At 41.8% G+C, this 26,301-nt stretch overlaps 2 protein-coding genes across 3 annotated transcripts; both read left to right on the forward strand.

The window, feature by feature from the left end:
• Positions 1-2,859: 2,859 nt before the first annotated feature.
• On the forward strand, positions 2,860-9,976 carry LOC6501667 (formin-like protein 20). The gene is made up of 3 exons (XM_001955679.3): positions 2,860-4,332; positions 8,652-8,809; positions 9,308-9,976. Exons 1-3 carry the CDS (start codon positions 3,450-3,452, stop codon positions 9,845-9,847), a joined length of 1,581 nt encoding a protein of 526 aa, XP_001955715.1. The 5' UTR covers positions 2,860-3,449; the 3' UTR covers positions 9,848-9,976.
• Positions 9,977-21,066: 11,090 nt separating this feature from the next.
• LOC6501668 (calcineurin B homologous protein 3) lies at positions 21,067-22,045 on the forward strand. Of its 2 annotated transcripts, none has more exons than XM_014911669.3 (3): positions 21,067-21,273; positions 21,327-21,596; positions 21,649-22,045. In XM_014911669.3, exons 1-3 carry the CDS (start codon positions 21,195-21,197, stop codon positions 21,939-21,941), a joined length of 642 nt encoding a protein of 213 aa, XP_014767155.1. In that variant the 5' UTR covers positions 21,067-21,194; the 3' UTR covers positions 21,942-22,045. The 2 variants fall into 2 exon arrangements, with proteins under 2 accessions (XP_014767155.1, XP_001955716.1); XM_001955680.3 differs by having other exon boundaries at positions 21,069-21,277.
• The last annotated feature ends 4,256 nt before the right edge of the window (positions 22,046-26,301 follow it).

Raw genomic sequence — 26,301 nt, forward strand, 5'->3', positions numbered from 1 at the left:
TCCATCATCATCCGCATGAAATCCGCACAGACGCGAAGCTGTTTTAATTGACACTGAAAAGCCGTCGCCATCATCGCACATCAGACTCCTCAGACGTCCCAGCATCGTCGCCAGTGCTCTGGGCTTCCATTTGCCCGTCTAATAAAAACGCTAACGAGCCAAACGCTCACACAGATACAGTATCTGTGAGATACTGGTGGTATTAACACAGAACTTTTAGGCACAGCAATCAGTTTTGACGCAATTATTTCTATACATAATGGAGGTTTTCAAACTAAAATTATATATTATTTAATTTCTAAAAATGTTTAATTATAAGTTAGCCAAAAAAAATATAAAATACATGTTTCTGCATATATTAAAATCTAATTAAAATTAAAATCTAACCATATATCCTCTCTTTCATTAAGTCCTTCCCCCGTAGACCCCATCTTTGAAGCCTCAGCTTCCCCTTCATCCATCGACGGCTGCCCCCCGCCAGTATCTGGCAAAGCCGTGCAAAGTACTCGTGATAATGAGCTCCATCTAGTTGGCAATTATTAAATGAATTGGATTTATACGCTGCCCGTCGTCATCTGCCCGTCGTGCTCCCCCTCTCTGTCACCCCTGGCCTTTCTCGCTCTGGCCAACAATACCAACCCCTTGTTAGTGGCCCTCAACTACTGTTGTCTCCTTCCCACTTTGGTAGATACTTTCAGTAGCCAATCAAAGCCAATGGCCAGGGTATCTCGCTCTCCGTCAGTGGAACATGTAAACGTCGTGTGGATTGTATCTTTTATGGGCAGAGAGTCCCGGGCAGGCAAAGAACATTGCGAGAAGATACTTGGTAGAGGGAGTATCCATTGGAAGGCCGTAGTTTCAGCCGACTTTAATTAGTTTGGTTAAAAGCAAAGAAAGGAATATTAGTTACTATTCGGGTATAAGTTAGTTCGGGTAATTTGTGGAAATTAAAAATAATAATCTATGAGATACTTATTTAATATTTATTTTGTGGGAATTAAAATATTATGTTTTTTGATTCTTTTTTTTATAAAAATAAATAAAAAGGATATAAAAATGATATCTTCACACCATTCCTAGAGAAATTAATCATTTCGACGTCATCTTGAAAGAAAATCTACAAAAATATTTCTAAATTTATTTAATAAATTTCTGAAAAATATCATGCATAATTTCTTACTTTATTAAGAATCTTAAAGTTCAACCATTTGGCCAGAAAAACATTTCACAGCTCTCAAGTGCTGATACGTTAGGCATTTGTTGGCTTTTATCTTTCGGCCCACCTTCTGGTCGTATATCAAGTGCGGTAAATGCCAAAAACTACGCCCCGAAAATCATTGATTGGCGATCGATAACCTTTTGCAGTGATGGAGGATCCCATAAAGTTCTCTCCCAGCTCATTGTCTGACTAATTAAATGATTTATCCCGAAACGTGAGGCAGTCCCCGGCCAGAAAGCGCAGAAGAGCAAGGAAAAAATAAAAAACCAATTACAATTACCTCACCCAGAGGTGCCACACTCACAGATACAGATACAGATACAAACTGCATCTGCGGCAGCAGCCACTTCACCCATCGACAGGGATACCTTATCTAGATGCATACAAATCCAGGCAAGCGCACGTCAATTTATTTGCCAGCCTCGGTTCGACTCCTTTCGGCCCAAGCTCCATTCATGGCCAGAGGAAGAAGAGGAACAAACTGATCAGGGGGAGGAAAGGGGATGAGGTCCAAGAGGGGCTGGATCGAACACACATATATCCGAGTATATTTACCTATGAGAAGGCAACGATGTTGGCGCTGCATGTTTTATGCCTCCTCTTGCATCTTTAACGAGGTGTTTATTTTCACAACTCACAGCCGGCGGATGAGGATGACCAGATACAGATGCAGATACACCTACCCAGACACAGATACATCCATGTGTGTGAGAGTGCGCCAGCGGTTGCAGCTCGCCGAAGGTGAAGAAACCAAGTTGCCGCCCATTTTCATGTACAAATACTTTCGACCAACATGATGCAGATGCCAATTCGAGCCAATTCAGAATGGTGGAAGCCCCAAAACGGGGTAGAGGTGTTTTTTTTGTTGGCCAAAGGACTGATGATTGAAGGGGCCACGGCAAGGGGGCAGGACAGCCGGGCACTGACGACGGGGCGTCTAAGCTATATAAGAGATGACGTTGACGCCAGAGCACAGTGGTATTAGTATTTAATTGTTTTATTTGTTTAATAAGATTTAAGGTTTTTATTTCTTATAGATTCATGTAAATAATAAAATTTAGTAACTCATTCTTCCCACAATGCAATTAAATATATAGACCAACACATTTAATAAAACTGCTATTGCTTAAAATAAATAACTTTTTAATAACAAAAGTCTGTTTTCGGGCTAGTACCTGGCTAATAAGGACATTTCAAGTCTCCCACTGTTCAAGCCACTTCCCCCGCTGTTACCCCTTGCGCCTATGAACCGGAAAACCCGCTTGGCACTAAAACCACAAACGCTTTAATGATGCTGTTTTGTTTAGCGCAAATTGTTTGTTTCACTGTCATAAACTGGTGCGAAAAATGGCCAAGAGACCGAGAGAGAGAGAGAGAGCGCTGGGCTCCCCCAAACAACCCACACACACATACACACATTATACCCCCCTATGTAGAGAAGAGAAAGAGAGCTAGAAAGAGAGAGAGGAGGTGGATCCACTGGCAACTCGAGCCGGTTTTTCATATTTATCTCTGTGCTGTTTTGGCGCAGGCGCTTTTTGGGGGGCTGTGTGCGAAAGAGATGCACGCTGGAGCTCCACTGGAAGGCAACGGTAAAAGAAGAAGAAGCAGCAGCCGCTGTGGCAACAGCTCTGGGGTACTCTGGCAATTTTTTGTGTCACTCGAGCGACGGCATCCACGCAACAACGCTCCGCGCGAGAGTTACGCAGCGATTCGCCGACGCCCCCACCACAAACAACCAACAACAACAACAAACAGAGAGGGAGCCCAAGAGCGAGGCGGCTGCAGAGTGAGGGAGAAAGCAGTCGGGGAGCTGCCGAGAGAAGCGAACAATTAGACCCCTTTAGACGCTCCATAATGCTAATGGCGTTGACAGTTCGCATCATCATCGCGGCAACCGCAAAAGTTTCGTTCGCCGCCGCTGTCAATCGGTTATCGAAGCGGTACGGTTACGCTTCAATCGCCGCCGCGCTCCAGTTTATCAATGTCAGGCCGACGGATGCCAGCCGGTGAAGCGTTACAGATACCTCAGCTATCTGCCGGATAACAGTGCGTGCGTGTGTTAGCCAGTGACCACTGTACGCGATCGATTAAACTCAATGGTTAGAACAGACGAAAAGCGAATATATTCTTCAGAGACTTCGGATTCATCCAAAAATCCGAGCTAGAAATCCTCGACTTTGTACTTTATTTATTTATTTTTTTTTTTAAATAATTAAACCCCTACCAAATGGTCACCTGCGGCCGGCAAACCTTCAACATGCTGCCCATGGCGCCGACGAGTCCTTTTGTCAGTAGCAGCAGCTCCTCAGCGGCCTCCACTTCCGTTTCCGTTTCGGTGAGCGCCGCTTCCGCCTCCCAGGCGTCCGCCAGTAAGCCCAAGTTGGCCTTCAGCATCGACTCCATTGTGGGTGAAACGACGACGAGATCCGCTCCTCTGCGAGTCAGTGTGATATCCTCGCCACCACCGCGCAGCGAGAGTCCTGCCTCACCCACAAACACCAATACCAGCGGACGAAGGACGCCCAGAGGGTTTATTTACTGTCGCCGAAGGGACTCCCTCGATAGATCCAGAAGTCCTCCTCGATCGCCACCCAGTCGCTCGCCAACGCCTCCAAATGCATCGGCATCTCCGCAAAAGTCGGCGGATCCCCAACAGCCGGGAGCCGGTAATCCGCCACCACCCCAAATCGGAACCCTCATCCGCCCGTTGCCTCTGCCGGCGCCAAACTTAGCTTTAATCCAAAATCGCACCTCACCCACTTCGCTGGCGGTTCGAGCGGCGGGAGCGCCTCCTCCGCCGCCCCCCTTCCTTGCCGCCCAGTTCCAAATGGCCGCCGCCCTGGCTCACCACCACCAGCAGCAGCAGCAACAACAACAGGGGCCGCACCCACATCCTCCCGTGCCAACTGGACCGCCCCACGGCCCACATCCGCATCTACCGCCCGGCCAAATACCGCTCGGCCTATTCCCGGGCGGTCCGCATCCCGTACATCCATCGCCCCATGGACACCATCCCTTCGGAGGACCTCCGCACCTGATACGCGACAGCTATCCGCTGTATCCTTGGCTGATCAGTCGGCACGGACGCATTTTTCCACGTTTTCCGGGCAGTAAGTATATTCTAAAATGTATCTTCTAGATAAGATTTTTTTCCTGCTTTGGAATGTTGGACTAAACCGGTTCATCGAGAAGTCATTCTAAATATTCCTCAAAAATCAATTTCGAAAAGCCGAATATGCAGATTGGTCGCATAAAACGATTAAAATTGATTGATTTGTCTAATGTATCAATGGTAGACTAATTTCAATGAATAACCAGTTAATAAAAGTCACTAGTCTGTAGTTTAAATTGATTTTTAAAACAACAAACCATTTATAATCCCCTAGAACTTAATAGAATGTATAAAGTGGAGGCTCTCTAATGTTTTTGATGAATATTTTAAAGTGTTTTTAGGTACTATTAGATTATTAAAACCACTTCTAATGGATGGAGTGGAGTGCTATGAACCTATGAAAAAAGAAAGAAACCACACCTAAGCCCATATTTGAACCCCCTCTGCCAGGCCACAAAAACCAGACGCCATTAAAATAAAGAGAACCTCAATCAAGCAATTATTCAGTTATCGCTGTTGTTGCTGCTCTGGTTGTGAGTTGTTGCTGTTACTGCTGCCTACCAGCTCCGTATAATTAAAGTTAAATAAGCAAATGGCAAACATTTATTACAAGTTAATTAGACGTGTATCAGCGTCATCATCATCAGGCGGGGAAGGAGAGCGAGAATGGAAATTGTGAAAGAGATGGAGGGAGAGTGAGTGAGTGAGGCAGGGCAGTCGAACCAAACCCATTTTGATAACTATTTCCAAACAAATTACATTTTAATTAAATTGTTTAAACAACATTACACACATCGTTAGGTCAAGCAGCGTACCTAAATGGCCATCCGAGTGTGTATGTGTTGGTAGTCGAAATTACCATTAATGGCCAACAGACGGCGCCAGTGTCAGTTGCCAGTTTCCAGTTGGGCCCATGCGGCGTATGTGTAATATATACACTCATACAGCTCCAAAGTGCAGCGAGTGAAATGTTAATGCGTTTTTAATTGAGGTTTTGGTCCAAACCAACCAAGAACCAAGAAATGTACAAAAAAAAATATATAGAAATGGTATAAAGAAACCGCAGAGCGCATCTCACAAAACATTGTCATTTATTACTCTTTAACCATTTTTTTATTCGCCGCTCTGCCATAATTACCATTTGAATTTTCATGCCTTGTTTACTTGGCTTTTTGCCTCGCCTTTGGTTCTTGTTTTTTCTGTTTCTGTATTTTTTTGGTTGGTAAATGAAAATAATTTTCGGCACACTCACACGCCTTTCACCTGCCCCAAGTGGTACGTTACGCCTTAATTATGTTGTACGATGTTTCATTATTTTCTCCCTTTTTCCATTTCCCGTTTGGCTTCTGCTTCTTTTACTGCCCGGCTCCCAGCTCCTCCTGTTCCCCGACTTTCCCCAGCTACCTTCTCACTTTCCTCCTTTCCGACTGTAATTTTCGCTTGATTTATGAACCTGAGATGTCAATGTTTCGCATAACGATTCCATTAATTGTAAATGTTTTCCTTTTTTTCCGTTTACTTAGCCGTGTGAGTAATACGGGGTTACATATTTTCTTTGTTCTATTTTTTTTTTGTGGAAGATAATGGTCAAAATGTATCATCAACTCGTTACAGGTTGCACGTGCTTACACTTTTTAAGGTGTTGCCACCTAAGACAGCTGATAAATATTCCTAAAAAATGGTCAAAATTAATAGGTTGATGGGTTTATTTAAACGATGATAATGCTAGATACTGAAATTTCTAGATACTGAAATATATATATTTTTTCTAACCATTTCTATCTATGAATAAAATAATTTTTTCAATATAATTGTTGTGCAATAACTTTCAACAAACTAAGATGAAACTTTCAGTATTAAATATAAATAAAATAAACTTAAATATCAATATTATATAAAAGATCCCTAACTACCAAAGTATGCTAGGGTAGACTACTATATATAGCAAAAGAGTTTAAAAAAAGTGTAAAAATATACTAATTTTTTTTTTAACTCTTAAAGAAAGAAGGGAATTTTATTCTTGTAATAAAAAAACACCCTTTTATTACTATTTTCATTAACTATATCTATAGAGCACCCAACAAACCCACAAATCCCATTCACATCCGAACATCAAATGGCATATCCTGTCAAATGGATCAAGGCTACATCCTTCCCATCTGTCAATGCATTTGATTTCAATTATCGACTTCGAGTCAATGTCCTCGGGCTATAGCTCGGGACAATCATGGAATGCAACGCTATCGAAGCAATAAATTAATGAAAAAATCATGAGAGCATAAAAATTAAGCCCTAACTCCCGGGGAAAAAAAATCGAAATAAATACAATTGCAGATAAGTGATAAATAATAAGGCGGACAAAAAAGAGCCAGGACAGTCGAACAAACAAAATGAAAACGAAACGCATGGATGGCACTTCCATCATGGGCAAAAAAATAAATGATATATAAAAAAATGACAGCTGACAAGGGTGTGAGCAAGAGTAGGGAGCGGGAAAAAAATAAATACAACAACCACAGGCAGGCGACAGGACGGCAAGCGGGAGGCCGGCAGAGCGGACACATCAATTAATTGTCAATTGCGCGTATTTTCGCACGGCGGTTTCTTTTGTGTCCGCACCTAAAAAACAAACATATATGCACTTCATTGAGAGATGCTGCCGCGGAGAGATGCTGCAAGATCTAGCAATGAAAAAAAAAAAAGCCAGAGGAAAAAATAATTAAGTGGCCATTGTGAGCGGCGGCATTATCAATTATATTGCAGATAGAGGCACTTCTAAGGCGCTGGGCAGTCGTGTATCTTGTAGCTACATTGTTAGCTGTCAAATGTAACAAATGTCAAGCGATCGCCGGGGTTCATAAAAAGATACATACTTATACAGAGAAAAGAAAAAGAAACTAGATCATACTGGATGCTGCAGCTCGACTCGGCTCGCTCCTGGCAATCGTTTGTCAAGTTCATAGCAAAAACCAAGCACGCACGAGAGCGAGCATCTCGCAGTCAGTCAGTCGCATCTGTCAGATACATGGCCATCAATGGCCCGAGCCTGCATTTATGAAGTGTCAAATTGACAAGTTCCCGACCCTCTCCCTCGCTCGTCCTTCCTGCCATCCATCCTTTCTATCTGCTCCTTGGGTTGCTTTTGTTTTTCCAGGCCCGGCAGCGCTAACAAGATACAATACACGAGTTACAAGATACATTTCGGTCCGGGGTTGTATCTAATACTTCGCGCCCTTTCGCATGCCTTTCTGTTTATTAGCTGTTTATTTTCGCATTGGCTTAGCTTCTGTTTTGTTGCATTGTGTGGACTTCCTGTCTCCGAAATCGATTCGGTTCTGCAGTGTCAATATTTATTTTATAATTGGCACACCTTGCGGGGCTAAGGATTCCAGAGGCTTAGGCTTGTTCACTGAAATGATATCACAACAAGTCTGATTAGCAAAGTGATGTAGGGATAGGCAGCATAGCAGGGCTTAAATAAAAAAGGATCTATTATTATTTTTGGTTAAAAGTCATTTCCCTTTCAGGCCATCCATCCAGTGACGTTAAATAGAAAGATAAATGTTAGTTTGAAAGAAAAAATAATGTAGAAAGCGATACCTTGATACTTATTCCAACAACTTTGTATTAACCATCATATTTCTGTCTCTACAATATCACAAATCTCTGCCTCATGTTGCACAGTAGCCCCTGCCTCGTATCAATATTCAAATTGTGGCTCAATTGAAAATTTGTTAACTGGCAGCCGCAGAGCTTCAGTTTAGTTGGGAGGTGGAGGCTAAGGCTTCCAGAAATCGTGATAAACGTCAAAATATCACGTTGTGCCCGCTGGAAGGTAGAACAATGGATCCTCGGCCAAAGAGGCGTCGTTGGCGGCTTTTAGGCGCGCTAAAGTGTTCGCCTTGGCGTCCCAGAAGAGCTGGCCAACTCAGCTGGCCAAGTTTCGCGGCCGCTCGCCCTGTCCGGGCCCCAATTGTTTTGGCCTTATCAGCGATTCTGGGACATGGGCCCGGACACAGCGCCGACAGCGGCACGAACCAGAAGCCTTTTGTGTTTTTTGCGGCCCATGTCTGGAAATTTGTTTATTGTTTTGTAATGAGCGTGTGCAACATGCAAGTATGCGAGTCTCTGAGTGTGCGGCATCTTTGCCGGCGGCATTCCCGGAATTCATAATCAACAATTTAAGAAGCCGTTTCATCTAATTGGCTAAGCCACCACACCGAAAATAAATCTTTTATCAAAAGCCGTTGTAGCGATTCATAAAATGTGTAATTTTTTTAACATTTTACTTAATATTTTTCTTAATTTTCCTTGCAGATTTTCTGTTCCAGCCATTCCGAAAGCCGAAACGCGTTCGTACCGCCTTCTCGCCGACGCAGTTGCTCAAGCTGGAGCACGCCTTCGAGGGGAATCACTACGTGGTGGGAGCGGAGCGAAAGCAATTGGCCCAGGGACTCAGTCTGACCGAAACCCAGGTAAGCTTCGCCCAGAACCCAGCGAACTTTCCCAACCCTTTGCTCTCTCTTAATGCGCATCAAATTCAATAAACACCCCTGTGGCATTCCATCTCCATTGCCGTTCCTTCACCCGTTCCAACCCCTTTTATGGGCCAGGCCAGAAGCTAAGTGATTGCATGTCGTCTGGTCGTTAGCCCAAGAAGTGCCGGAGTTACTGAGTTATTAGCGCCATAAGGGGCAGGGTTGGAGGGACGGGGGCAATTGACTTTACGCCCTCGGGGCATAGCTGGGAGGCAGGCCGTAAATAGAATTAAAAGACTCGTTAAATTTATTTACGACTTGCCAAAAAACGGAAAACAAAAGCCAAATGGAAGGGTTAAAGAGCCACCCCCAAAGAAAATCAGTTTCAGACTCAATTGTTTCTCAAGGGTTGACTTAAGATATATTCTTTAAAATGTAGTTTAAACATAATACTAACTAATAATAATTGTTAAATAATTTCCCTCTCTTCTTCAGGTTAAGGTTTGGTTCCAAAATCGCAGGACCAAACACAAGAGGATGCAACAAGAGGGCGGTGATGGCAGCGACACGAAGAGCAACAAGGGCAGCTCCTCGGGTGGCGGCGGAGGCGGTGATGGCGAGGATGACGCCAAGAACGAGGGATCCCAGCACAGCTACGAGGATGGCGAGGATCAGGACGACGACGACGAGATCGAGGAGGACGACGAAGACGAGGTGATCGACATGGACGACTACGGCAGCGAAATGGATGCGGAGGAGCATCAGAGACTACGGGAGCAGTTCCAGCAACAGCTAGCCCAGCACCAGCAACAGTTCCTCCAGCACCAGCAACAGCTTAATCCCGGAGAGAGTCCCCAGGCCCTCAGTCCCCAGCAACAGCATCAGCTGCTGCAGCAGCACCAGCAACACTTGCAGCAGCAACACCAGCAGCAGCAGCAACACTTCCTCCAGCAGCAGCAGCTCTATCTGAGGGAGCGAGAACGGGAGCGAGAGAGGGATCGGGAAAGGGAAAGAGACGGAGATAAGGAAAAGTAGAATTTTGGATCTACCCAGGATCTACTAAGGTCCCTGCTATTTGTGTTCCTTTTTGTAAATTATTTGTCAAGTGTATAGAATAACGAAAACTGTTTAATACTTAAAGCCTACATAAAACAATTAAACGAACGAACCAACAACTTTTTGTTTCAAGCGGCCTTTAAAGCTTTTTCTTTAAGTCATTCTGAATAATATTATTTCCACATATGATGGGGAACTATTGTCAATTGCATGATAGACTTATTACATATCCACAAAATATATCGATCAACTGCCAAACAATCAGCAAAAGGGCCCCCAAAACTACATGCATGTATTGCTAACAAGGTTTTTCCTTTATTGAGTTGTTGATGATGAAAACCCCGCCATCGTCGAGCTGGATTGGTTGTGTGCTAAACATTGACAGTAAAAACTCGAATCAACAATTACGAATTACGGTCTCATAAAGCGGCCAGAAAATAAATGTCAGTCGATAGCAGCAGCAGCCAAATGCCGAAATTGATTGCATACCGGGCTAAGAGAGTCTTGGGGAAAAGAATAAATTGATATTCAAAATGCAAACGATTGGCTGTAAAAAATATATTTACTATACAGTGATTGCTTCGGGGTTATATATGTAATATATGCATATAGAGCAGCGGCAGCAACACGGAGCTAATGGGCCGGCAATTTGGGTTCATTTAAAGCGAAAAACGAACTAAACCAAAAATTAAACTGACAAAACGGAAAGACATCACAGGCCGAGGCCCAGAAATGCAGCCCCCCAGCAATAAGCAATATAAATAAATTTTGTTGCATTTAGTTTTGTTTTTTCGGCTGTATGGCCGGCCGGTAAAGGACCAGCTATCCGGACCAGCGAAAAGTTCAAGGTAATTGCCGTTGTCAAAGCAGCGCAACGAAAAGTGGGCGGGGCACCATGAAAACTTGGCCAACAATTTATGGGCCACTTGACTACAAGCAAAGGGTGTTGAGGTTGCACGCGAGCAATCACCAGAACCAGAACCAGGGGCAGAACCCTGGAACAAAGGGTTTCTATTTTTTTTATAATATCATGGGGGTGCTCTGGCAGAATGCCTCGCATTTTGCATAAACGATGTGAGAATTACTTAATTGCACTTGGAGTGGGCCCTGGCATATACCCATATGCAATTATACAAGAACATATCTATATATTTATATCAGTTGGGTCTGCTCTTATTCTGTGGGCTGGAAATTTATGAGTCTTTAGGCTCGGCCCACAAAATGAAGTTGTCTACTGCGAAATGGTGCTGAGACACCTGCTCGGGTGTTATATTTTAAAGGGGAGTAGCTTAGTAATAGTACTAAGAGAAGCTTGTGCTATCTAGAAAAGGGGTTAAACGTCAATCCATTTTGTTTGCCCTTTTGAAGGCTCAACATATTCACAAATATGGGTTTAGGATGGATTTGGCTTTGGACAATTGGTCAACATGTTGCTGGTGATGTAAGTCAACATAAGAACAAGTTTTGGAAGAGGTATTTAGGGTGAAAAGTAGGAAAATTATATTTTATATTGTTCATTTATTAATAAGAAGCATCTCAAAGGATTAAAATTTATTTAACTTAGAAACTAGTTCAAGAAACTATCTCTTTATCATTTCAAAGTTATGGACACATTCAAGTCTTTTTTATACTCTTTTAAAATGATATATATTTTTATTTAAAGTGCATTTTAAAGCCATATTTCCTTGACAAAAGACTTCGTTTGATTTTGGCGTGTCTGCCACGATGACGAAGAAGCAAAGACGATGACTTTGAAAACAAAGGGCTTCTGCTTAAGCGAAAGGGAAATGGCTTTCAGCCAAGTCAGAAGGCACTTGGAGCATATTAAGGGCGTCATTAGTTCCCCGGGCACTGCAAATTTGACAGGTGAGAGAGGTGGGGCATGGTATTGGTTGATGGGGCTGACACTTGCTGCAGTGCCTCCACAGCAACAACAACAATAACAACAAAAACAACGGACGTGCTGGCAACGGCGTAGGCGTCCAAGTTGTTATTGTTGTGTCAGGTTTTCGCTATTTAGCGGCAATTTGTATGGGAAAAGTTTGCCAAATGTAAACGGAATTGCAGTTTAAACCTCATTTGGCGCACAACGTGGGCGGTCGATACAACAGCAACAACAACAACAACAGCATAAGCAATAAGAATACTTAAAAAAAAAACAACAACAATAAAAATAGTACGTTTAATAATTGCAAAGTGTTTTTTATTTCCAGACCGTAAATCAGCGATTAGTCAGTCCAAGTCCAAGTCCGAGTCGGAGTCTCTGACTCGTCTGGCGCCTCCTGTTCGAACATAAATTTAATTGAATGACTGGGCCACAAGAGCCAAAGGAAAAAGAAATTCCAAACGCGGAGCCGTGGCCAAAAGATGCCCGCCAGAGGTTGAGGCGTCAATTGGCAAATTGGTTTCCATGTCAGCCGGCAGGAAAAGTTAATTTTCTCACTGCCATAAATAACACCCTGATCGACTGGAACTAAGGCAGGGCAAGATCTGTGCGAATTGCCAGGGATCTCCTCTGGCAGGTGAGCATGGGTGCTGTCCATTTCGATTCCAATTGCAATTCCTACCAATGTTTTTCTTTCTTCATTTTTTTATTTTAATGTTTTTTTAATTGGAAATGCACACTAGCGAGCTGATGATGCCCCATACTGCTCATAATGCCATTACGTAATTGCAATTTAATGATCGAATCGACCAAAGAGTCAACAAATAATTTTGAATACCCATTAACAAATAATAGATACCCCCAAGCTTGCCATGAAAACTAATTATATTTAATACTAAATTAAGTGCTATTTAAGTTTTATCTTTCCTTCAAAATAATAATTATTATATTATTGATAGAGTAATAATAATTCCCCATGATCCTTTACGACAAAGATTTCACTTGTCTCTGCTAATTAAAGACTCTTATAAATTGCCAATTAAATTAAAGTGGGAAGTGCATTTAATTTATAGCGTAAATTAACGCAATTGCATTGTTTTATCTGCAGATAATAAAAAAGGTCTAAAAAGTACGAGTTCTGAGGGAAAACTTTGACAGATTGCCACACAAATGATTTGTTAATTTCGTATAATTGTGGACTTGTTGGAGTGGAAAATTTATGTGGCTGCCTTCTGAGGGGAGAATCACGAAAATTAACATTAATTAGGCACGAATATTTATACTTGAGCACGCCAACGATCGGAGCGGTAAAAAAATTCAATTTGATTCATTTCGGTTTTATTTGAAAATTCCCTCATTTTGTGGAAATTAATGAGCGCCCATTTGGCGCACTCCCCAGCCACGCCCACAATGTGCACGCGAAGCTTCATTTCTTAAGTTTCGTTTCGAATTTGTTTTTGTTTTGGCTTTTGTTTTAGAATCTGCCTTAGTTATATTTATAAATTAATGGCCCAAGATAAATGGCGAGCCATTTGTCTAAAGAGACGCTTTTGGGAACTGATTTGGGCGCCGGGACTCGTTAAATGCCTCGCTCTACTTTCTGGGAGGCCCTTTATTTTTATATTTTATTTTTTTGAGGAACCATGGTGGGTGTGTTAGCCATGAATCTTTTGGCCATTTGAACTCATCATTTCGAAAACCCTTTCATTTTCGGGGTGTGGCAATTGGAGCAAGTTTCAAATTATGATTTTCAACCAAATTGAGGGTGAAAGAAATCCAAAATGGGTTTTGCCATAATGATGATGAGTTTTGAAGAGTTTCTCAAATGTATGAGTCATTCTTTGGATTATATGCTATTTATCCTCCAAATGCACAAGCACTTTATTTATCCCCCTCCCACAACCTTCAATGTTTTCCCTGTAGATCCTTCTAAAGTTCACCTGTCCAGCCAATTAACTAATTAACCTTTGGCCTAATCCAAGACCGCCCAACAAAATCAATAAGTGCATGTGGGCGCTCGACACGCCCCCGAACATGAGTGAAGCTCAATTTAAAAGCCATTTCGCTTTGTCGCCGCCGACAAATTGCCGACATTTGCTATTAAAACCTTTTTGAACTCCCCTCGGAAAGGAGGCAGGCGGCAGTCGGCCTGTGGCGGGGCAGAGCGGGGGTGGTGCAACCCCAAACCACACTGTTGTATGCTAAAAGTTTTTGCAGCACAGTCAATAAATCTACAGCGCTGAAAAGGCAACATCGCGCCGGCCAACTACTTTAAAATAATAAATGGGTGCGGCCCAGCAGCAACCAAAGTTAGCCAAGTTTCAACGCTGACAATCGGCTAAATTATGGGGTCGCAATGCAATTCCCATAGCTGAGGGGAACTCCATCGGATTTAGACTGTTAGCGGCTGATAGCGGAGGGAGGGGGTCGAAGAGTACAGGTATCCCCTGTTGCACTCTGAATGCCATTCGCTGAGCCAAAATCAAAACAACAGCAGCTGCCACATTGAGGCAGTTAATTAACACATTTCTGTTGCAGTTGCAGTTGCTCATTAGGGGGAATCTGGCAAATTGAGAATGGATTAGAAGGGGCAACTGTAGTGGGAAACACCTGCAACTATTCGGTAAGGGTTTCCGTTTTTTAAAGGGGGATTACGAGATTACAAATAGTTGGAATTCTTTATAAAAAATGTGGATAAAATTGTGGGAGAATAACATAGAGTTTGTTGGTCGGAATTGATTTTATTTAATATCTTATAATGTAGAAATTATAATCATTATATTATTATTTTTAGAAAGTATCGGTTAAACCTGTAATATCACCAGAAGCTCTGCTAGATAGATGGCGCTATATCCTACACACACGCTTCCCTGGCTGTGCAAATGATGAGTGTGCCTCTAAGCAAAAGCCGTGCAAATAAACTTAAGTTAATTAACTTCTGGTTACATTAATTTATGCAGCATGATTAATTACCCCGAAAACGAGCTGCCTGCCATGTTGGCCTTAAAGTCTGGCTCAAATGGAGTCCCAAACAGGCTGCAGCGAACTTCGGAATTGTGGCAAGTGGTGGTGGTGGTGGTGATGGTGATGGTGGTGCGACTGGCCAATGGTCAGTGGATGGTGGACAGTGGTTGGCACGTCAGCCGGCGGGCTGTCAGCGTTGCTTGCTACCGGGAGGCAAGAGAAGAGACGTCTCGACTGCCACAACTCAAGCTTAGTATTTTTTTTTAGCCACACTGTAAAGAAAAAAGGGTTCGATTTTTAAAAGAGAATATTTATTTTATTCAGCTTTATGTTATATCAGCTATGACCTTTTAATTGAATATAATATATTATGGTACATTTTTAAAAATTACTTTCTTAAATCCTATTTTGAAGTGCAAGACGATTTGCTTCGCTGCTGCAATTTCGCACGCAGTTTCGTTTGGGGTTGGGTTTGAGGGGATGGGGGCTTAAAGCGGGGCTGGCCAAAAGGGGGGGTGTGTGTACAGCTGCAGCAACAACCAGTTGAAAACGCCATTGGTCATTTACAGACGCAGCAGCAGCAACAGCAACAGCAGCGCCGGCCATTAAAATGACATAGAGTTTGGCTCAGACGAGGCACGAAGTTCCAGAAATAAGGAGTCAGCTGGAAAGAAAAGAGGACGGCGGGGCACGGAAAATTGCAGAAAAGTCGTGGCCACTGGTGGCTCACAATTTTTAACCCAAACACATTGCTCATGGACTTGGGCGCCTCGGCCAGCCCTGGCATGTGTTAATGCCAGTTCTGCCAGTCCCGAGGAACTGGCCGACAATTAAATTCAAATTAACGCAAGCACTGACGCAAACGGGGTCCAAACTTCTTGCCAAGAGCTGATCAAATGGATTTATTTACTTGCCAGGAGCCAACAGCTGCCCAATCGAAGGAGAAGTCATCAATATTTAGTTTAAATTAAGCTTAATCTACGTACTAAGAGAGTCAAGGGGTTGGACGCGAATCCATTTTGCATAAATTAAGATGGAAATGAAGGATGTTCTTTATAGGTTTCTCTGAAATGAAATAATTCTTAACCATATTCTTTAAATAGGTTTAAAACTTGACTAAACAAATCCCTTTTCAGAGGAAGCATCACTTGTATAATCAAATATTTTTGTTTTATATATCTTAACCCTTTCCCAGTCAAGGACAGCCTGAAAGATAAACCTCCACATTAGGTTCACACTCGACACGAACTCCACATGTCCGACTCAGTATTTTGCAAATGAGTTTATCTCCGGCCGCCGATTTGAAAAATCCTGGACTCGGCGTTGCCATTGCCATTGCCATCAGGCCAAAAGCCTTTTAACTGCTTGCAAATTTATGTCTCAGCTTAAGAAAACACTAAATGAGTGCCATGCATTTTTTTATCGCACGCAGCAACAGCAGCAGCAACCTCAGCCTCAATAAGAACAACAACCGACCAACACAACAACTAATTAGACATGTTAAAGAACTTGTTCGGTCTCTTCCTCTGATTTCTGATGTGATTGTTGTTGGTGTGGTTGTTGGCGGGACATTAAAATGGTAACAGGCCAAAAAGTCAGCCAGCGCTCACACATTTAAAAATGCTCAACTTAATTAATTGCACAGCAAATGCCGGATAAGGGACAGACCAGACCTTGTTGCTTGTTGGTTGTTGGCTGACCATGGGTTAAGTGTGACTAAAGCCGATGACTTGATATTTGCCGCACGATAGGATGCCTCCACATTGAGGATGCCTCCAGGGATCCTCAAGGGTTTCGGGATCTCAATCCGCGTTGGTTTCGCTTTTCATTAAACAAATATCCAAACACTTTTGCCGCTGATCCGGCGACACAGATTATGGCCCGGCCCGAATGGCAAAAAAAAACATCATCCACTCCGCCCTGCTGGGGCTCGCGGCCCAGCACATTTCCAATTTCAATTTGGCCATCTCGGGCAGGAGGCGACAAAAGGTCTGCCAAAGTCTTGCCAACTTGTTAATGAAGTTTTGTACTTTGTTGCTTTTGGCCTGTTTTCTGCGCGTGCTGGGCAAGCGCTTTTTAAATCGACCTGAGAAGGCTTGCGATTTGACACCAAATAATTTCTGACTAACTAAAATACCTGAAAGGTTTTGCTGGCCAACTGGAATTTTCTTGAAACTTTTTTAACAAATACAAACTATTTTTTTCAATTTATTCAATCAACTATAGAACCCTCCCTTTCTGTTTGGCTGATTCTCAGGCTCATCTTTCATCATCGTTCTCCGCATTAGCCAGCTTCATTAAGGCTAACACGCCCACAACAAGATCGAACACCGCAGAAACAACAATCATCAATGAGCAGTGATTAATTGACGCTTCGAATGCACAAAACCATTTGACGGCACAATCAAATTAAGGCAGCAAATAAATGTGAGCCAATTATTAAAAGTTAAGTTTGATGTAGACACCAGACCAGACTTCGATAACCAATTTCACAGCTCGCACCGCCCCCGGAGCCCCCAGTCGGTCATCCAGCTCATCATCAGTGGCGGCAGCTAATGAGCCGACATGCACTTGGCCGGTCCAAACAGCTCTCGTCTCGGAGGTTGTACAACTAATCAAGCTGTTCGAGCTGCCAACTTTGATGCATTTCCCAAATTGATGCCCGCGGGATTGATGGCCTCGAGCGTTTTGAGTGCCTCCGACATATGCAAAACATTTTGTTTGTACACATTTCCAGCCTGACAATGGCTCAGAGGGGCTGAATGATGCCCTGAAAATAGACAGACAGAGATTTGTGCCAGTGTATACAGATAAATGAGTTGAAAATGCAGACAAATCATTGGATCAGAAGTTGAAAAAGCTGCCAGGTCAAGCTGAGTGGTAATGATAGACAGAAGTTGCTTTAATAAATAGAAGACTGGGCTATGAATTCCTATTTTTAATCATAAATATTTTTTTTGAAACTCCATACCCTTTAAAACAAATACTCTTCAGTGGCTTCTCTTTCCCGAGACCCTTAATAATCAAAAGTTAAACAAATCTATTTCAATTTTTGTAGCTGCGCCAAATTAACCGCAGGCATTCCTCCTCTGATGTTTTTTTTTTTGAAGAATCAAATCAGCTCGCTGTTTGAAGTCTTTCTTGTTTTCTTTGTTTTTTGCCCCTGATGAGTATTGATGAGTTTTAATAAATTGCTGATGAGTGAGCCAAACAAACCGAAACCCTAAAGCCGAAAGCCGAAAAGAGGAGAATCAACGCCTTGCTCAAAACAAAATGCAGCCAGGAGGCTGAGAGACCAGAGATGACCATTTGAGTGATGCGTTTTTGAAAGTGGCGTCGAATTTCTCAACCGTGAAGCGCCATGCAGAGCACCGGTAATTGAGATGCTGCCCGATCGGGATCCAACTTCTACAATATATACACCGTATATGGAAGATCCCAGTGCGAGCAGTGTAGCAACGTGTATCCATTTAATTGCCGCCATTATTAAACCCATTTATCGTGTTTTCGTTTCAAAGTGTTCAGGTGTCTGTTGCCTGGGACTGGGACTGGGACTGGGACCGGGGTTGAGATTGGGATTGGGAGCTGCAGACTGCAGATGCAGATGCCTCGGCGCAATTAGCGTGGCTATAGCTTGAGCAGCTGCCCATGATGTGATGCTGATGCAGCGCTTTACATGGGAATTAAGTTGTTTTGCTTAATTAATAAAAGTGGTTTTTAATAGAACACCATTAGCCTGGACGAAAGACTTTGGCAACTAGCTGGCAGGAAACAGGCAACGACAGTGGGTGCCACTTTATGGACATACTTTATGGACTTCGAAGACATCAGGCAGCTGAAAAGTTTCCATATTACACAAACATTAAGCAATTCAAGCCGACTTGTCACACTTTCGAGTTCATCAATGTCAACAGCGACAATCGTAATGATCATAATGATTATGATGACAGGGCAACCGGAATGTTTCCCTGTTTTCACCGTCACATAAAGTCGTATAATTAACATAATCATAATCAACAAAGTATAAACATTAAATTGAGGCTAATTACTTTATAACCGACACTCAACTGCGAAACATCTGACAATGTTGTATGTTGAATTAGCCCAAAAAAAAGTAAAGCGCAGAAAAAAACATGCCCACTTGTGGCAAACACGTTTCAATTACGAAGAATCAAGCCAAGCTGTGGCAACAACAAACACTGCTTAACCGGATGGAGTAAAAAATAAAAAAAAACACTAACAAAGAAACAACTGCCACAAATTATGCGAGTTCGCGACAGTTTCACACATGCCAATGAAATTTAATTTAATTTTTGTCTAAATGGAGGCTATGATCACGTTTCTGAAGTCAGCTGGTAAAGGCATATGCACTGGCAAAAGGATAAAACTAATACAAAACTCAGCTCGAGACTTTTATAAATAAGATTAATAATTTTTTTGTAGTGCATTGATTAGACCGAGAGTCCGGCAGTAGCTTATAAGACATTGCATCGAGGCCGAAATGAAATTCGAGCAAGATTAAAAGCCAAAGTTAAGTTAAAGCTCTGCCTCGGATTTTTATGACAAGCGCATGAATCCGTGTGCAATTGTAAGTGCGCCATATAATTTACAGATAATTATTATAATTACAGGTTATTTTCAGTTAACATGTTTGCAGTGGTTTTGTGCTTGCTGCTCCACTGGCCTCCGCTGTGAATTGTTTGTGCGGCTCATTGCATATACATATGTAGCGGGTAATTAGCTGGCTCTTTTCGAGCTTCAAATATATTTTTGCAATAATAATTAAGTTGTTTATGTGTAATTTAATTCCATTTTTTGCTAATTAGCTTGCTTAAGATTAGTTAAATAAAAAATGGCGAAACTTTGCTCGAAAAAAACGAATGACTTAGGCAACGAACTTGGTCGCAGCCCTACAATTTTCATTTGAGTTTGTAAAGAATTCTTATCGGCTTGGCTGGGTTAGTTGGTACCGTTGGTCGAGAACAAGATAAATGGTTTTTTATGCGATTTATGTCGTGATAAGAAGGACATCAAAGATTTTACGACTCCATAAAATGAGATCCGGGTACTTTCGTTGCCTTTGAACGAATTTCATTCAAGTTAATTAGGGAAAAGTTTGAAGTACCTGAGTCATCTACCTCTCTCCCTCTCGCATAACTCTTTGGCCAATTATGCGTTATGGCCGAAACCGAAAACTGAAACTAAAAATACTGTATCTGCCGGCCGTCGGTCATAAATAAATTTGCCAGTTCAGAAAAGCACGAGAGAGTATAAGGAAAACAATCTATGGGCAGGGCCGAACAGGACAGGAAAGAGTTCGGTTTGGCTTGGTTTTGTTTGGGTTGGGTTGGGTTTTCGTCTGCTGTGGGCTTGGAGTGCGATAAAAATCGCTGGCAATTTGTTAAATTTAACGATTTCCAACCGCCAGCTAACGAAAACTGTGCCGAAAGTTGACCACTCGCCCCCAAGGCCCCCATACCCGAGGCCCCTCCCTTCGTTTCGACTGTTTTATGGCCAAATAAATAATTAAAATGATGCGTGGTGTTAAGTGCCGCCACGTCGAAAAGAAAAAAAGTTCCAAAACGGTCTGGTCGATGGAGAACAACCCCCACCATCACCATCGCCATGATAACCAAACCACACGCAGTCTGGCCGGACCATTTCTTTTGAAAATTTGTCATAAATTTATCGCTTTCGCGACTGAGTTCACTAAACCCCCAACCTGGGCACGTACTTTGTCGCAGCCCGAGCTTAATTGCTTGTCATGTGGCACACATTTTTACCGCAAATTGGCCGCCAGATATGCGTCCATTTGATACGTGACCCCTGATATGCAGACCACACAGCATTTGAAGTTCTAAGTCTGCCAAAAAACAAAAAAGGCCTAAAATGCTTGACATTACTTTTATTTCTTTTACTGAAATTTGAATGCTCTGCAAGAGGATTTAATAAATAAAAAAACTTTTATAAAACTTGGAACTTCTTAAAGTTTTAGAAAGACAAATGAAATGACAGTTGAAAACAAAATAACATCTTTTTGAAAACAGAATTAGTCGGTATTTTGCTTTATGAATCACAAGGAAACTGAAGATCAAAGTTTGGACATTTTAAAGACGACCTAAACATAGACACACTGGTTTTGGGCACCGCCTTTAGTATAGTTTATATTTTTAATGAAGTAATATGCTTTATGATCGGTCTTGTTCCAAAAAAAATGTCACTTGTCGCAGCTTCTTGTCTTTGGAGATCTCGTTTTGATTCATTTTTATGGGTGTAGAGGGAATCGTAAAACACAGGGAACATAAAATAAAGGCCAAACCCTAATCTTAACTGATCTTGACCGGCAGTTATCAAAAACAAAAAATTAAGTAGCAAGTGCCTCATCTAGATCTTTCCTAGTAAATGCTGTCAGAGGAAATTTTCAAGTACTGTGATTTTTGAGAAATGTGATTTAATTGGGTAAAAATACGGAATGGGATGTCTATGTTTGAGAAAAACGACTTCATCGTATCCCACAGTGCCGCAGGACATTGTGGAAACGCTCAAGAAGCAGACAGCACGTGAGTGGTTACGATTGATTGGTATATTTTTAACTGAAATTTTTTTTAGTCAATCGAAGCCAGATACAGTATCTGTACAATCGCTTCTACGAGTTTGCCGGAGGTGGCAAGGACCCTCCGAGCCATTTATACAAGTACAATTTTTATTCGGGCCTGTTGCACTTGAACCACTTGCTGCCCACCATCCTGAACTGCATGTTCAGTGACAAGAAAACGATTACCTTTGTGGAATTTGCCATATTTCTCAGCACTTTTCAGGCCCACTCGCTGAAAACCAAAACCGAGCTGAAGAACGAAGTCAAGGACAGAAAGCTACAGTGTAAGTTGTCGGTAGATATGGCCAAGATAATTCATACAAATTTTCCATTCAGTGCTATTCAATATGTTCGATCACAATAAGGATGGCCGCATCACCAAAGTGGATCTGGTTATTGTTGTTCACAAGCTATTTTCGAATTTATTGGATCACATGCAGATCATGCGAATTGTGGACACCATGATGAAGGAAATAGACCACTCGGAGTCGAACCAAATATCCTTCACCGACTTCTGCGAGGCGTTCGAGGTCTTCGACATGACCGAAATGATGGTCACCTGGATACCCGAGTATCGTGGACGAACCTCCGAAGATACGCGGCACATTAGATTTCCCGCAATAACTTAAGTGGAGATTCTATACCTTACAAATAAAAAAACTTGAGTTTTTTTAAATTTTAAGTACATTTACAATTTCGATGGAACTGCAATTATATGTATAATTTTAAGAAAGACCTTTAATTACTTTAGTATATCAAAGTGATATATAGATCGTCTGTGCGTTTCAAGCCAATTTAAAATTGCTGAATGCCGATTTTAATGACTCTATTAGGACGAAACCCACATGCAACGCGGGAAATGAGGTAAGCGAACAAAATGCCAACCGAAAGCCCATAAACTTTACTACCTTTGACTCCAACCGATTGTCCATAAACGCTGGGGATCTGCCTGTGTATAGTCATTCCCATATGTTATATGTTATAAGTATTCCCTTCGCCCTGATCTTCCAGGCGCGTTGAAGGAATTTGTGGGACTGCTTTTGGGGCTGCTGCTGTTTTATTTTTCGCATAGCAGCATAAATAACATTTTATTGGCAATTTGGTGGGGAAATTAATGTGCATACAGTTGGCAACTTTGGTAATTTATGCAAATAAAACGATCGTAAATTTGGCATTAAAACGCTTATTAAATGATCGTTTATTAACCCAACCAAGATCGGTTCGGTTCTGTTCGGCTCGATGCGGTTCATTTCCCAAAATGGATAATCTCCTTTTTTTTGTGCAACAAGGTTGCAATTTGTAGCAATTGCATAAATTAAGTGATTAACAGAATTGTTCTTAAATGTTGGCAGCTACTTACGAGATTGATATAATTTACGACTCGCCCGATACAAAACTTCTGTATGTGTCTATAACTTCTGGGAAAATGCAACTGGATATATCGGTCCGGTCCCCACCTATATTGTTTAATGTATTAGCTGGCGCATTGTGTGTTAATTTGACATTCCTTGGGAATGGGAATCTGAACTGGTGGGGGAATCCAAATCGAAATCGGAATGAGAATCAGAATCCGCATCGGACTCGGCAGCATCAGATTCAACAACAGCTTCAACACTCTGCAGCACGACAAACGAGGCTTGTTGCTGTCAAAAACAAGAATTATAACCATATAAAATCAGTCGGCATGGCCACTGATTTTCTGTTGCCGCTGACCTGTCTCAGTCTTTATCCTCGGCCCACGTCTCCTGCCCCCGTCCCCCCCTTTCCTTCTGATCTGCTGTCCTCCTTTCCTGCCATCATCATCGTCATTCCCATCATCATCTCGGGCAGGATTAGCAAAATTAATGCGGCAAGTTGGACGCTGAGAATCCCGAGCTGTCAGCGCTTTCAGTCTTCATTTTATAAAAAAAAAACGGGGTTGCGATTTATAAATTTAAAAAATAATATTCAACATTTTAAAATTGAGGTATATCTAGTAACTTCACCAACCTACTGAACCCATTGGGTATGAAATAATAATCTCCTAAAAGCAAGATATTAATCAATGATCGCCCTGAGCTTACAAAGCTCATTTCATTCATCTAAACCCTTGTCAAAGGGATATTGTTTCTTCTCTTTCCTGTCCCCAAACTTTTTATTTTTGTCAACAAAAAAAACCTAAATATTGATTGATATATCCAACGGTTCAGAAAATATTTTAAAAGCGTTCAGCGACGGCCAAGTATTTTATTTGGGATTGTGTTTTTGTCACCCAATAAAAGTTTATTCAGTCATAGGCCCCAAAGCGGAAGTGAAACTCGTCTTCATTCATGGACAAAGTGAATAAAAAGTATTCGAATTCATTCAGAGGCCAATCTTTGTTTGTTGTAGCCCATCGGCTATAAGCCAAGAGCTTCATAATGATGGCTTAATAATTGAAATTTATCAAAATAAATTAACTTAATGGTCTTAAAACGAAATGCCAGATTAATGAAAGAGTTTATGGTGAGATATACGAATTAATAGATGTTTGTGAAGGTTTCGTATTTAAAAACCCTGTACACTAACCCTATTTCTTATAAGCGATCTATTTGAATGTAAACCATTCCATTGCCACAGTTCTGTGTCCCATAAATTCAAACCGCAATTTACAACGACCAATTCATAAATTTATTAATGAATTAAGTTATAAGGTAATTTTGCAGTATTCACTTCACTCCCGGCCTTCCTCTGCGCCATCGAATGAAATGCAATCTGCTCACAACAAAATGATGATCGCTGATGATCGTTGGCAATATATCAACGGCAGACACGGCCTCCGATGCCCGGCGACCTAATCGAATATTGTGGCCCCAGCCGACTGGTCTGCGAATTCTCGGAACTGGCCAAAAGGAAGGATGCTGCGGCCAAAAGGGAGGACGAACACAAGGCAAGAAATTTAAATGAAGCTGTGGTTGGAATGCAACAAAAAAGTCAAGAAAATATAAAGAAAGGGAATATTAACTCGGTATGAAGCCGAAACTTATATGCTCTAGTAGGTTTTATGAAGATGTCTATTAGAGAGATCTAGAGAAAATATATTAGATATAGTTGCCCAATCTTTATAAGGAGTTACGTATATCAAGCTCCTCATGAAATATACTTTAAGTGGCCTCTATAAATTTTTGTGTATGCCCATTGATTCCATCATTTAAACTGCCATAATAGTAGCTAACTTTTGACCAAAAATTATAAAACCCTCAACCAGGGGAAGGGTACCCTAAAAAGGCAGACTACAGACTGCGGCTTAGTTCTATGTCTTGGCCATGATTAGCAAACACGGCTTTGGTCCTGCTCTGGTCACTTCCATAATCGTTATCATAGCTGCAACATCATCAACAGCAACACCAAGCAACGGCAACAACTTTTCCATTTCTTGTTTATAAATTGGAATTTAAAATTAATTAAGTTGTCGTTTTGCGCTTTTATCCAATTTATAACTAATATGACACCGATTATACGAAATATGTTCACTAATTAACGAACAAACACCGCAACTATTCCAACACCCGCTCCACCTAGCAATGCTCCTCCATGTTCTTCATTCCCCCACGACATCCTGGATCCGCAGAATCTCTCTCTAAATAACCAAAGACCGGGCAGACAGTCAGGCAGCATTCAATGTCGCCGTTGGATTTGTAGTTTATACTCTATAGGAAGGTAATTTAGTTTTTAAACAAGTTTAAGACATTAAAAAGACTTCTTGTTGCAAAGATATGTTAAGAAATAATTATTAAACTGGCAAACATATTAGGTAAATAATTTTTTAGTTTCTATAAAGAGTAATGAAAAACCTTCAATACATAAAATTAAAATACCTTGTTAGTATTCCTGCTGACTGGTTGTTGTTTGTATTTTTCGAATCTCAATCCTCTCAGTTGCTGCTGGTGCTTCTGCCTCTTGTTGCCGCGATCTTGCAGTTGGATCGTGTCCGCGTGCTCGTAATCTGCTCGCTGAAGACGCGTTGTAAATTGTCTGACAAAGCTTATTTTATTAATTTAAGCCATAAACGCTGGCCTCTCTTGTTGCCTGTTTGCAGCTCCTTCTTAGCTTTGCATACTCCCCACTACTCCCCATTACCCCGGGCGAACCACTTCAGATCCAGCTTCGTCCATTCCCGCCACCAATTTATTGCCATCGTAAAAAGCCGTTTTGCGTTTTAATAAGCCATGTTCGGTTCTTTCGTTTCGGTTGTTAACAGAAGGCGTTTCTACCATTTCTCTGTCTCCGGACATGCTTTTTTTTTGGCATTAAAGCCTCTGCATTCTTTGGACATAACTGAGAAATTGGAGTTGTGCTTTTGGTGTCGAACGAATTGAAAGTGTCGGGCAATTGGTCGATTGAATGGCACTGCTTTATGGAATGAAAAATGATTAAATGTCCATAACTTACTCAAGTAATTTTAACTGCATAAACTTTTATTGAGTACCCTGTTTAAAATATTAATAAATATTTCCCACTCCCCCTGTTTAAAATATTAATAAATATTTCCCACTTCGATTGGCTGAATGGCAGGGGGAGAAACGCTTCCATTGGCCACAAACCAAACCAAATTGACCCCCAACTTGACCCACACAATCCCACTTAATCAGAAGTGTGGGATGGTGGGGATTAAGGCTGGAGAATACCAGCCAAAGAGAGACCAACTCCCACCGTCAGTGTGCAGCACATAATAAAAATAAATATGTCAAAATTAAGTAAGCAGCAACATTTTCCAAAAAGATAAGAAACGCACACAAGAAGTAATAAAAAATGGCAGGTCGAGGGAGAGTCGAGGGAAGACAACATGCAGAACCCTTTGCTGGCCATAAAACAAGGCGTTGAAATCAGTAAAAAATTGGCAAGAACCAACTGAGATTCTGCTGAGCAAACAACCTGGCCAGCCCATCAAGATTTTTCTGCTCGCCCTGCCAGCCAAAGTCCAACCAAAAACTCCATCTCCTGGAGGAGCTGGTGCCCATCCTCATCCGC

Source organism: Drosophila ananassae, chromosome 2L, assembly GCF_017639315.1.
Source record: "Drosophila ananassae strain 14024-0371.13 chromosome 2L, ASM1763931v2, whole genome shotgun sequence".
NCBI classification, from domain to species: Eukaryota; Metazoa; Arthropoda; class Insecta; order Diptera; family Drosophilidae; genus Drosophila; species Drosophila ananassae.